Source organism: Morone saxatilis, unplaced genomic scaffold (assembly GCF_004916995.1).
Source record: "Morone saxatilis isolate NCDOM2014 unplaced genomic scaffold, NCSU_SB_2.0 Contig6, whole genome shotgun sequence".
NCBI lineage: Eukaryota > Metazoa > Chordata > Actinopteri > Moronidae > Morone > Morone saxatilis.
The window spans coordinates 6,140,465-6,153,053 of NW_023340206.1; the positions used below are offsets into that span (position 1 = coordinate 6,140,465).

At 43.0% G+C, this 12,589-nt stretch overlaps 1 protein-coding gene across 1 annotated transcript in view; it reads left to right on the top strand.

Moving 5' to 3' along the window:
- The window catches only part of rnd3a (Rho family GTPase 3a), a 13,653-nt gene extending 1,706 nt beyond the window's left edge, over positions 1-11,947 (top strand). Inside the window, exons 3-5 of the mRNA XM_035677604.1 lie at positions 7,395-7,504; positions 9,101-9,235; positions 9,474-11,947. Of these exons, the coding sequence (XP_035533497.1) occupies positions 7,395-7,504; positions 9,101-9,235; positions 9,474-9,722 (494 nt within the window). The 3' untranslated portion in view covers positions 9,723-11,947. The remainder of the gene's footprint in view (positions 1-7,394; positions 7,505-9,100; positions 9,236-9,473) is intronic.
- The last annotated feature ends 642 nt before the right edge of the window (positions 11,948-12,589 follow it).

Sequence of the window (12,589 nt, forward strand, 5' to 3'; positions counted from 1 at the left end):
GTGTGTGTGTGCATGTGTGGGTGGGTGAGATGGGCGGGGACGAGCCGTCAGCCAGCTGTTGCGGGTCTCTGGTCTGGAAATTCCTGAGCAACGTTTAAGTAACTTTCTCGAACTTAAAGATCAGCTTTTTTTTTCCTCCTCCAAAAGGAACAAAACAACAAATTCAATGTTCAATCTCAGATGTTCGAACAGCTCCATATCCTTTGAGCAGCAAAAGCAGCAGTTTTTTNNNNTTTTTTTGGGGGGTGGGGGCCTTTTGGTGTTGTATGCTTAGGAGGAAATGAAAATAAAAGCATCAGCAGATAATCCTCATTTCCAAGCTTAGTAACACTACAAGCAAGCAAAACACAGAGCTCAGATTTCAGATTTTTCCACCCCTACAGTGTGTGTGTGTGTGTGTGTGTGTGTGTTGTGGAAGTGGAGAGGCGATGAAATGAAAGCTGGGCCAGAGTGAGAATTTTGTTTTATTGCGCTGTGTTGGCCGGTCGCCTGGAGCCATTTTTCTTTTTCTCTCTGCTTCATAAAACAGCGAGAGGGTGGGTGGGGGGAGCGACGCTGTTCCTATTAGATCAGTGGGTCTGAGATGCAGCCAGACCCCCACCCTTCAATCCTCACCCCCCGCCAGCACACACAAACACACACACTGACTGATTGATACAGCTTTCGGCTTGACTGGTCCCTTTGTAGAGACCCCCATTGGCCATGGCCAATCTAATCGATCCCTTATCTCCAGAGGTGAGCTGCGGGGGGGGGGCTGTGTGTGTGTTTGTGACCCCAGCATGCTCTCAGACAAAGACCAGGATGCAGAGTTAAAGACAAACACTCTGGACTGCCTGCCTCCTCCGTCACAAACACACACCTACACACACTCTGTGGTGGTCTTTGTTCTGCAGTGATGAGTGGCCTAATGAGCAGCCTGGTGTGTGTGTGTGTGTTTAAAAGGGAGGGTGATGAGAGTAATTCAGGTCATTAAGGTAAATGCCTGCCAGTTGAATTGCCTCCCATTTGTCCCCCACCCTGCTTGTCTGTGCTAGCTTTGCTTCCCGGACTCAGGGTGGGGCCCATCGGGGGCCGAGGCGCAGCCTTTGATGCCTCGCACTCCTTTCACCAGCAGTGGAAGCGGTTTATGCTGTCTGCCTGCCTGCCTGCATGTCTAAATGAGCTGCGGTGTTTGTTTGAGAGTCAAACAGGAGGGTAGGAAGACAGGTGAAGGTAAACAGAACAACCCCTGTGGCTCAGCGCCTGAGGCCCCTTCTCATTTTCCTGAGTTGAACTGAGTAAAAATAAATCTGAAAACCTGAAAGTAGATAATCTCAGGCAGCGCGGCAACTAAAAACTATTTCAATATTAAAAACGTAGTTACCATTTTTTTCACTTGACAATATAGTTCTTAAAAGGACAGAAAATAGCAAAAAAATAATGCTTATCACACTTAACCTCAGTCCAAAGAGACGTCTTTTAATTACTTGTCCAACAGTCCAAACCCCAAAGATATTTAATTTATAGTCCTATAAAACAGATTAAACGAGAAAATTCTGACATTGGAGAAGCTGAAACCAGCAACTGGTTAGAATTTTTAATAACTTTTAGTGATTGAAACCTGCATAAATTGATTTTCTTTGCAACATGGGGGGCAGCTGTAAACACTGACATAGTTAATGGATAATGTGTTGGCAAACAGTTGCTTATTTGCACATCCAGCAGATACGGAGAAACATTAGCATTCATGTAAGGTCATGTTTCTGGCCAGTGCTGACTCTTCTTACAGCCCTGGTTTGTTGTCCACCGACTCCTGAGTGTAATATATTAGCTGCTAAATGTTCTACTATGTTGTATGTATTGGAAAAAGTAGTTGGTGCGGTTTGGTGGGTTTATTAAAGCTCTGAAAACAGCTGCATGTTGCGCCTGTAAACGACGCTATGAGGATCATTGAGAGTGAACCAAAACAATGAGCTGAAAGACGCTAAAATGATCCGTGAAATTGGGGCGTACTGCAGAGATACGAGCGACCTCTTTCTCCTCACACAGTCGCCTGACCCATTGTTTATATTCAAACATTGATTAAAGCAGCTTTGATATTGCTGTTCTTTAATTTTCTGTCAATCAACTAATCACTAATCCCGGCTCGGGGAAGGTTGGTTTAAACAGATTTTGCACCTTTGCACTCATGGAATTTTCCCAATGTACTTATGCTGGACTCCAGGAAACTTTTCTTACTTCAGAAATCAATCCGAGATGTTTGCTCCAACTTTCCTAGGCAACTTTCCAAAGCTAGGACAAATAAAAGCTTCAATAAATCTTATCAGAAGAATACAGGAACTCTCATTTCACACAATTTCCACATAAAGGACTCCCAAAGAGACACACGTTAGGCCCCACGGATCTCATTTGATAATATTTATCCCGGGGAACCCCATGGGAAAGGTCTTGTTTTTTTGTGTAGACTGTGCAGAGTAAAAGATGACCCACTTTGAAAAACAGGAAGAAAGTCAGATAAAGGAGTTTTAAAGGAAGATACATAATAACAGAGTTTTGGTTTCAGAGCAACCCGGATTATCATTTCCTTCTGTAGTTTCTAGAACATGGTGCATGTGCCGTTTCCCCTGTAATGCTGGACAGCTTAACTGTGGGACTTTTTTATGCACCCAGTAAGCCCCTCTGCTGCTCACACACACTGTGCCCCCTCCATTCCTCTGTCGGCAGCCATTGTTGCATTGGATCACATTTCTGGGCTCAGCGAATTGGAGCCGCATGTCTGGCATTCCTCAGACTAAAGGTTTCTACTTCCTCCACCACAAAGACCCCTATTGTACCCGGCAGGCCCAGATCCTTGGCGGAGTGAAAGCGAAGTGGCGTGGTTCACTAAAGCCCCACCTCGTTTCTAAGGGGAAATTGAATCACGCTGGAATTTGCCGACTGGCGAGTGAGCCCTGAGCCCATCGGTGGTTATACAGAACGAACGTACAGTGGAATCCTGGGAGAGGTTAATAGACTTCCTGTCTGCTAATGTAGTTGGAGGACTGTGTGATGTTACACCTGACATTAAAATCTGTGTCCGGTCTTGACATCGAACACCTTGCTTCCTTTGCTCTCTGTGTTCACCTGCTCAAATATGCTGCCAGTTTGACGCATAAGTGAACCTTCATTGGTGTTTTTGTGTTCGTTGTAATGTGGAGTCGTCCTTGATTCACACTTTATTGTTAATGCGTCCTCGAGTGTCATCAACAGCAGCTCGAGAGCTCATTTATGTGGGTCTATATAGCTTAATTCACATCTGGATGTTGAGGTTTTCATTAAGTTAGATTATGTAAGATGAGATCTGAGAGGTGAATGTTTGTCTTGTTGGAGGAGAGAAGATGTTACATAAACAACTGGAACATAAGTGAAGTAGTTATGGAGAAAACAACCGTACACACTGGGGCAGTGTACTATTGATCAGATAGTTTCTGATTTCAGTCATAACTTTGCTGACTTTATAACATCTTTTTGAGCATGAATACTTCAGCCACTGAAGCATTGCGAAGTTTGGTAGATTTTGTTAAATGAACTATTCATACTGTAACATTATTATATGTAACATATTGTTATTTTAGTGTAAAATTCTATACAACAACATGATATTGTAACATATAGGTCCACTCACAATATATATATCGTAAAATCTCATATTGCAGCATGTCTTGTAACATAGCATATTATAACACTGTATCCTAAAACATCATACATGTCTTATGGTAAAATAATGTTACATTTCATTGTTTCATATTGTAACATATCTTATGGTAACGTATTGTATCGTAACATATCTTGTAACATTGTAACATATCCTATTGTAACGTCATAATATATCACATTAAAACATATGGTAACATTGGTTATTGCAATATTATAACACTGACTCTTATCATATCTTATAGTAACTTACTGTATTGTATCATCACTACCATGTTGTAATATATAGTAACGTAGTGCATCACATCATGTTTTATTATATATAAGCATAATGCTTTTCAAATTTTACATAGCAGGATGGCAGTGTTTGCAGCAACAGATATCTCGGTAACCACAGCAACTACAGCAGACATCGGTTTGGGTTTACTTCAGTTTAAATTGCCTTTTGTCTTCTCTGTTTGTGTCGAGTGTGTCTGGCTGGTGAAGGGTTATATATTTAAGCTCGATGGTGTAGGACGGCTGGACGTGGCTGTCGCTGTTTGTTGTTTCCACAGGTGTTCCCGAAGGCTTAACGCCTCTCCACTCTCACACACACACACACGTGCTCACCACCCCTCAGCTCTGTTCTGCTCAGCTATGTTAGCTATGCAGTAAATCAGCAGGCCTGCAGACCTGTTGCCATACCTCCAGACTGTCAGTCGCAGCTGGCTTACCTCAGGACTGTGTGTGTTTGTGTGAGATAAAGTAAATTTCCATGTCAGTAAGCCATTTTTGTGAAGGCTTCCTGCAGAAAGTGGGATGTCTTGAACATCATGGAATATTTCTGAACAGTATTCCAGACAGGCAACGTCAGGAAATTTCAGATTTTTTTCAGTTTTGGGTTGAAGTCAGGCAACATCTGGCTATTTGAATGAGTCACATTACATGAATAGAGCTATATGTATTTTCCAGCTTGTTTGATGTGTATTTATTTCATTAAGTGATGCATCCATCCCAGCTGTTGCGGAAACCAGCCTGGAAAAGGCCATTAGCAAACCAGGAAGGAAGAAACATTTTTACATCTTGGAAGAGTTTCCACTCAGTCATGGAAAAGTCATATGGGTTTCCATCAGGACCACAGTGGAAGTTTGGTATTGTTTCACGTTATATTGTATCCTCTCGTGTCATCGTGCGCAACAGTATTCATTTGCTGTGAGCGCGACACGAGGGAGGATCTGTTTAAGAGCAGGCGACAGGGCTGGAGAGTGTGTGTCAGTGTGTGTTTAAAGGACAGAGAGGGTGGACAGGGTGTGTGTCTTCCTTCCAGATTTAGAGATCCTGTGGGAGAACAATGACAGGAGCTAATTAGATGACAGCCACCAGGTCTTTGAGTGCGCGTGTGTGTATATATATATATATGTGTGTGGTAGCTGTGGGATTTCCTCTTATCTTTCCGGCTGGCAGGAAGATGACCTCAAAGCAGAGTTTGGTCTCAGATGCAGGCCTAATGCAGTTACGACTCTGGTATAAAACGGCAGACAAGAAAGAAAACCTCTCCTATTAAAAGTCTCCTGAAAGCCATTAACAGACCTGTGCACACACTTCAAAACACCACATGCAAATTTTGATCTTCTGTGAAAGTTACTGCTCCTCACTTTCCCGTTATGTTGTGCAGCTTGAAATGGTTTGCTGAAGATGCACTTAGAGGATTTGCAGCTGTAAATACTTTAATCTCCAGGTAAATTCACAGGAATATGTGCAGACACTTTGAAAACAAGACCCCACACACTGCACCCAGCAACTCAGATATATGCGTTTTCCTCTCATTGGGTTGGTAAAAACAATCAATTCATTGTAAAATGTCAACCGACTGCAGCTTACCCTTTCAGTCGCGGGGTCTTATTTTTCCCCTGATTGGTTCCAGGCAGGGAGGGCTTGAAAAAAAGCAGTTCAAACAATGCAATGTGGTCATGATTGATTGTGAGACAGCCATGAAAAATGGGAAAGAAATTCTTGCGGGGATCCGACATTCCTCTTCGCCTTGTACTTCCTGTGCTGCGTCGATGATGGCTGCTCAGAGTCAGGCCTTTTTGTTTAGGTGGTGTCACCTATCAGACGGCTTTCCAAAAGGTCCTCAGGGAGGGAGTGGGAAACCAGAAAGTCGAAATAACAAGCCTGTTCCCATCTGAAAGCCATTATGTTTAGATCAAGACATCAAAATAATTTATTCTGTGTAGTTTCTGGCGTCCGTACTTGACTGACTTTCAGTTTCTGAAATGGTAAAAGGCATTAAGACACAAAAATTAGCTGAGTGCTGGATTGTTTTGTGTATCAACATTTGGGAAAGTGATACTGTGGAATTCAGGGTTTGAGCCAGAGCATAACATTGCGTCACTGACCCCCTTAAAACATAAAATCTCCCGTTGCTGTGATTGCCAATAGTCCCCCATAAAATTGAGGGTTGCCTGTTAGCTTGTGAATGTGCATTGAAAATCAGTGTCTCTATTCTTTGCCAAATGCGGTTTGTTAGAGAGAAACGCCACTCTGATATTGTTCTAATATTTAAAAAGTTGCTAGCAGAGGGTAAATAATAGCGGGAGTCTCTTGAATACTTTTAAACACACTACATTAAGATCTCAATGAGTCTACTTTGGGATCAGAACTTTTAGCTTAGCAGCCAAACAGGAAACGGGGAGCTTTCAACGTGATCATTTATACGATATCTCAAGCTTTAATTGTCAGACATGAAATAGCCATCCTTTGACCGCCTCCCGGAGAACCCCGTCTCCCGAGCGGCGCTGTATGATTGTGGACATAGATACGGGTCAGGTTTCTGTATGCAGCAGCGCTACATTTATTGTGCACACATCAGCTGGTGTTACGCTCTGTTGTGCGAGGCCTGGAAGGAAGCAAGAATAGTTTAAACAGTGTCGTCTCCCATCCAGACTGTTTAGATTAGAAAAACTAATGCGTGTGTGTGTGTGTGTGTGTGTGTGTGTGTGTGCATTCCTGGCTTTTCTCCATGGCAGTGTTTAGAGAGGACCTCCCAAGGGAACCTTTGGTTACCAAAAACAAAATTCTCCAGATTTTTGGCAGCCGGGTGTGTGTGGTCAGCTCTCGCCTGTCATGTGATCTTGACTCACCTTGACATGACGCCACCCTTCCCCCTCCCCCAACCCCCTTCTTCCTCTTCGGAGAAGTCTGGCGGAGAGATGGGCGTCTCCCCTCACACATGGTTTCAATTTAGAGGAGGGAGTAATTTCCTCGCTCTGAAGTTCTCCGTTTCTCTGGAGAGGATTTCTTCAACAAGTGATCCCGTCGTAGTCAGCACATTTTTTCTACTGATGCTGCATTATTTGTTTTTTCTCGCCTGGTTGCTATGGATTATGGCTGAGCTGCAATCATGTCATACGAGAATAACTGCCAGAAATGCTTTAGAGTTTAAAGCGATGATTGGGGCTGCGTTCGCGCATTCTTGAAAATATGTTTGAGGTTTTCTGTAGATTTGGTTGCTCCCCCTCACTTCACTGCAGGTATTTCCTACCCCCTCCCAGTAAAGAAGGTTTTTCCCCAGTGTCCCCTGGAGTTAGATCCTGTTTAGATGACCCCCAAAGTTAAGTTCAACAGCAACCTGAATTGTTCATGAGAGTGGATGAAGTTGCATAAACCTGGGTGTGTGTACATGTCCGTGTCTAATAGTCTCAAATGCGAATGTTTCAGGTTGGTGTTTTCTTTTCTTGCAGGATCACCATACTACGACAATGTGAGGCCTCTTTCCTATCCAGACTCCGACGCCGTCCTCATCTGTTTCGACATCAGCCGCCCGGAAACGCTTGACAGTGTGCTGAAAAAGGTTTGTTCCTCTTTACTTCCACATTCATTAATAAGCTTAGCGTAAGTCTTTAAACTCTAAACGTTGCATTTAACTGGATCGGAAGTCGACAGTCAAGAGATTTTTTTGTGGCCTTGGTCACATCAGATCTTGTGATGTGAAGCTGTAAAGCTGTAGTGTGACGGGAAGGTCGCTGGGTCAAATCCCTGCTGCGGCTGGAAGAGGGAAGTAACACACACCGCTGACTGACTTTTGTACTGAGGTGTGGCCGCAAGTTACTCACATGGAGCTTCTGGTGTCAAATGCCTGATGACTGTGGTCGTACTGGTTGACACCCATGTGTCAGAGGGTGTACTGAACAGGACATGCATCAGTCATCTGGCTGGAGGAAGGCTGTGATGGTGTTAAAAATAAAGCACACCTGACATGTGCTCTTCCTGTTTCTCATGGTGCTTATTTTAGGTTTCCTAAATTAGAGGCCCTCACAGATCCACATTTTGGACTCAATCCTAAACAGAAAAACCTACACGAACCATGTATCAATAAATTGGTTTTCAAAAAAGGAGATCCGGTCTGAAGGGAACCCGAGAACATGTAGACGTGATCTCAGGAGGCCAAATGGATCCAACCACCAAGATGCGACTTGGCTCTTTTGGCAAAGTGTCTGCAGTAACACCTCCTTCGTGATTCGTGAACACCTAACCACTAGAATTTCAGAAACTTAGAGGTCATGGATCGAAGTCCCCAAGTCTAATTTAAAGATACTGAGTCTAGAAATACTGGAAGCCATATTGAAGGTCTAAGTGTTATGTTCTATCTATTTGAGAATATGTAATTTATAATGGTTAGCTAGCTGTTTTGCACGCTGTAATCTCTCATTGGCAGTAATTAGGATTAGGTTAACCAGTTGCTCTGGTTTTCGGGGCTGTCTGCTCACATGCTACAGTGTGAGCGTCTGTCTGGTGATCACACTGTGTTTACTTGCATCATATTAGTGAGAGGTCATGTTTCAGACGATGAGCGTCTAGATTAGAATTAGCGTTGGTCTAGGGTTTTAGTCAAGTGGTGTTTGTGCAGACAGAAAGTGATAGACAGGGTGTACCAAACAACTTCCTCTTTGGATGTCGATGAACTTGATCCCCTGACCAGCCAGCCAGCCAGCCCCGAGGCACATTAGCCTCAGATTAAAGCCCCTGGAGAAATGCCATTGATCACAGAGCATTTATTGTTGTCAGGGAGGAAACGTGGGGATTATTTGTAGTTCCTTTCCAGGGTTCAAAACGTGAGGGGCTCCAGGAAGTGGCAGCTGTAACCTTTGTACTTAAAGGATGGGTGAGGGGGAGGGGGTGGGACTCATGGGACCTTGTGTCAGGTTATTCGACCAACATGTATATATTAACACATATTTGAACCCTTAATTGGGTTAAATCCTCAATTTCACTTTCAGGCTTGGCTTACTTTATATTGGTTTGTGGTCTTTGCAGATAATTATTGATCTTCCACCCATATTATACATTTTATCTATAATTTCCCATCACTACTGTAGAATGAATTAAGAGGAAACACTGTTTTCTCTCTGAATGTTGCATGATTACAAGACGTTGTCTTTCTCCACAGTGGAAGGGGGAGATCCAGGAGTTTTGTCCCAACACTAAGATGCTGCTGGTTGGATGTAAGTCAGACCTGCGCACCGATCTGAGCACACTGGTGGAGCTTTCCAACCACAGACAGACACCAGTCTCTTATGACCAGGTACGCAGATTCCAGTTGTCGAATGTGAATGAAAGATGCAATTAGTCAAGCCGTTTTCTGTCTGACATCATTCATGAATAATCGCTCATTGTACTCTACTTTAAGCCATGTTTAATTGATCCCTAAAAGAAAATCCTCTCGTCATTGTTGACGCCAGTACTTTATACATGTGTTAACCTCTTGCTAACCTGAGCCTTTTCTTTCCGGCGGTGACCATATTTAACCTCTTCCTCCTCAGGGCTCCAGCATGGCCAAGCAGATCTCGGCGCCCTACATCGAGTGCTCGGCTCAGCAGTCGGAGAACAGCGTCAGAGACATTTTCCACGTGGCCACGCTGGCTTGCATCAACAAAAACAACAAAAACGTCAAGCGCAGTAAGGCCGCCCGCGGTAACAAGAGGATTTCACACATGCCCGGTAGGCCCGACCTGGCGGCTGTGGCCTCGGACCTCCGGAAGGACAAAGCTAAAAGTTGCTCGATCATGTGACTGATCAGACTGAGGAGGATTGGACTGAGAATGAGGACAGAGCACAGTGGAAGCAGGAAGCTACGGGGCGACGCTCTTTCCTGCATGCTGAAGACCCCTAATTTGTCTGGAAAGGGGTTTTATGAGCTTCAATTCATGTACATGTTACTGGAATACTCTGCACCAATGAAAACTCAATGCGTAGTAACGTCCCAATCCATGTGGCCCCCCACCCCACCAGACGAGGAAGCTATCTGTCAGCAAGCTACCTGCTCGGGGAAGTGACCCGCTTCCTCTGGGAGGTCGAAGCGGATGCAGGATCGAGGCTTTCCGCACAACAGGAAATGAGCGGGAGGAGTGATGTCATTAGGACACGCTCGTTTGTAAAGGAAGGGTTTAAGAAACATGTGATCGCTTGAATGAGAGCCAAAACTGGCGATAGGGGGTTTGCTGCGTGGGAAAAAAAAAAAGAGGAGCTACTGTAAGTGCTGGATCAAAGACTTTTTGCTCGGAGGGCTTATACAACAACTCGTCACTGTAGTTTGGAACTGATTCACTCCCACCCCTGCTCCTGTAACTGTTAGTCTGCGTGCAGAGGAGATTAGAGGAGGAATTTCTTAGTCCTGCACAAAGGAAACATGACGCTGTTTGTCCCCCATCTCTGATATGTTGTCGGTATAATGTGAAGTCATTGGTGTGTAACTGCATCATTGTTTTATTTTAGCTTCATCTTGATGAGTTTCAACCATGAACCGCGGATCCTGGGAGCTGAACGTTCCCTCTGATCACGCCTGAGTTGTTTGAGTTTATTGCTGCACGTTTGTACCTGTCAGACCGCCATTCTGTGCCCGTTTATTTCACATTAACAGCTATAGATACATAACCACTGTATGAAGACAGATTGACCTAACTGTTCCACAGTGACAGGTTTATGGAGTCCTCTGTATCATACTGGAGAGCCATAAGTAATACGTCTCTAGGATTTGGCCAACAATTCCTGTCTGTGTGATAAACAAATAAGGGAATTGTGTAACTGTTTTGAAATTAGAAAACAGAAATAACTCACATAACACATTTTAAAACCCTTAATGGGCCAAAAAAAAAACTTAATTGACCGACATTTGACTAATTATGTAAACTGAGTATGTCCTAACAGGCTGACAGCCAGTTTGAGCTGTGAATCTTTTTTTCCACAACACTTTAGGGAGGGAGTGGAAATGAAAGCAACAATTAAAGCTAGCTTATTAAACATCACAGCTTTCTGCTTTGCATTTCCCCGAAGTGTTCAGACTCTGCTGTTGGGTAAAATCCTCAGAAAGGCCCTGGTCACACCAGCATTTAAAACGGCACAAACTCGCAGTAAATCAATTCTTTCCAATTGAATTATTGAAATTACCGGATTCCCTCTTGCGTCAAGTTTAAATTTGCTGAATTTACACCATTGATAGGTAGTTAACAGTCTTGACAGTGCTGATTATTGAGGGAAGAGACAGCCAGAAAGAGCAAAATGGAGGACGCTATCGTAGCTTATTAGCTGTGTTGCACCATACATCTATTTAACCTCCCCTTCTAAGAGTAAACCACAGTTAACGGTACAAATAACGATCAATTGACTAGTCTCTATTTTGACACATTTTGATTGAATAATCCCTTCTCTTAAGTAAAAATGCCAAATATTCTCAGGTTTTAGCTTCTGAAATTAGAGGACTTGATGCTTCTATTTGTCACATATGAGAGTAAATTGATTTTGGTCGGACAAATCAAGCAATTTTAATTCATCACAGTGAGCTTAGAGAAACTGTAAATTGCATTTGCGTCGCTATTTTTCAACATGTAATAGACCAGACAACTCTTAAAGTAATTAATTACTAGAACTGAACAAACAGTGCTGGAAACAAGATGGCGGTGGGGAAGCTTTTGTGTTTAACTAGCGCTTGCTGGCTGGCTAGCGTGTTAGCTCACCAGCTACAGTAGTTAGCCCTCCACTTTGTAGAACAACATAATATTGTGAAGACGTGCCGATGAATTTCACTGTGCCACTTTCTGGTGTGACCAGGCCTTGACTCAAAATGGATGATTACATTTTTCCTACATGGTTTAACATTTTACTGGATAATGTCAGTGTTTTGGGTTTCTTGAAGCTCATTTGAAATGCTCATAATGTAAACAGCTAACAGGAAATAGAAAATTAGACTTTCTTCAAAAGTCTTGAGAAATAGTGTTTTTAAAATTTGTGGTTTTCCCCCTCTAACAACAGTGCAATTAAGAAGCTGTTTAAATCTCAAACATATTGATGCACTTTTAATGTAACTTCCCAACTAGCTTATTCAAGTGCAAGCGCTGTCACATTTGGCAGCTCGGTGGCCCTACTCTTATCTTCATTTTCTAATCTGTTGCCCCCCGTGTACATTATCATGTTTTCTTGAATGTTGATGTCACCCTCAGATGTCTTTGCCAATGTTGTTGCCGCAATATTTATTGAATTATATATTTTCCCTTTAGAATAAATGCAAATGGAATTGAAGAAAAGTGTGTTTTCTGTTCATTGGGAGGAAACGTCATCTTATATTTGAAGCAAACAGATTGTGCTGATGGAGGATTTAAATTCTTACTACTTTTGGCAAGTACCTCAATTTACACTCACTGGATATATATGTGGAAAGAGAGAATAAAACACATTGAATCTGGTATTTTCAGACCATACTCTTAGGAGGTTGAGAGCAATCTGATAGTTGGCACAGATCAAATTTTTCTGACCATTGCGTCATTGGATTCTCACCAGGTTTCACACTTTCCTCTGAGGTGAGGTAACGGCAATCATTTCTGCACAAGTTCATGCTGCCATCAAAGATTCTCCTTCTTTTTCATCTTAAAGTTGAATCTATGTG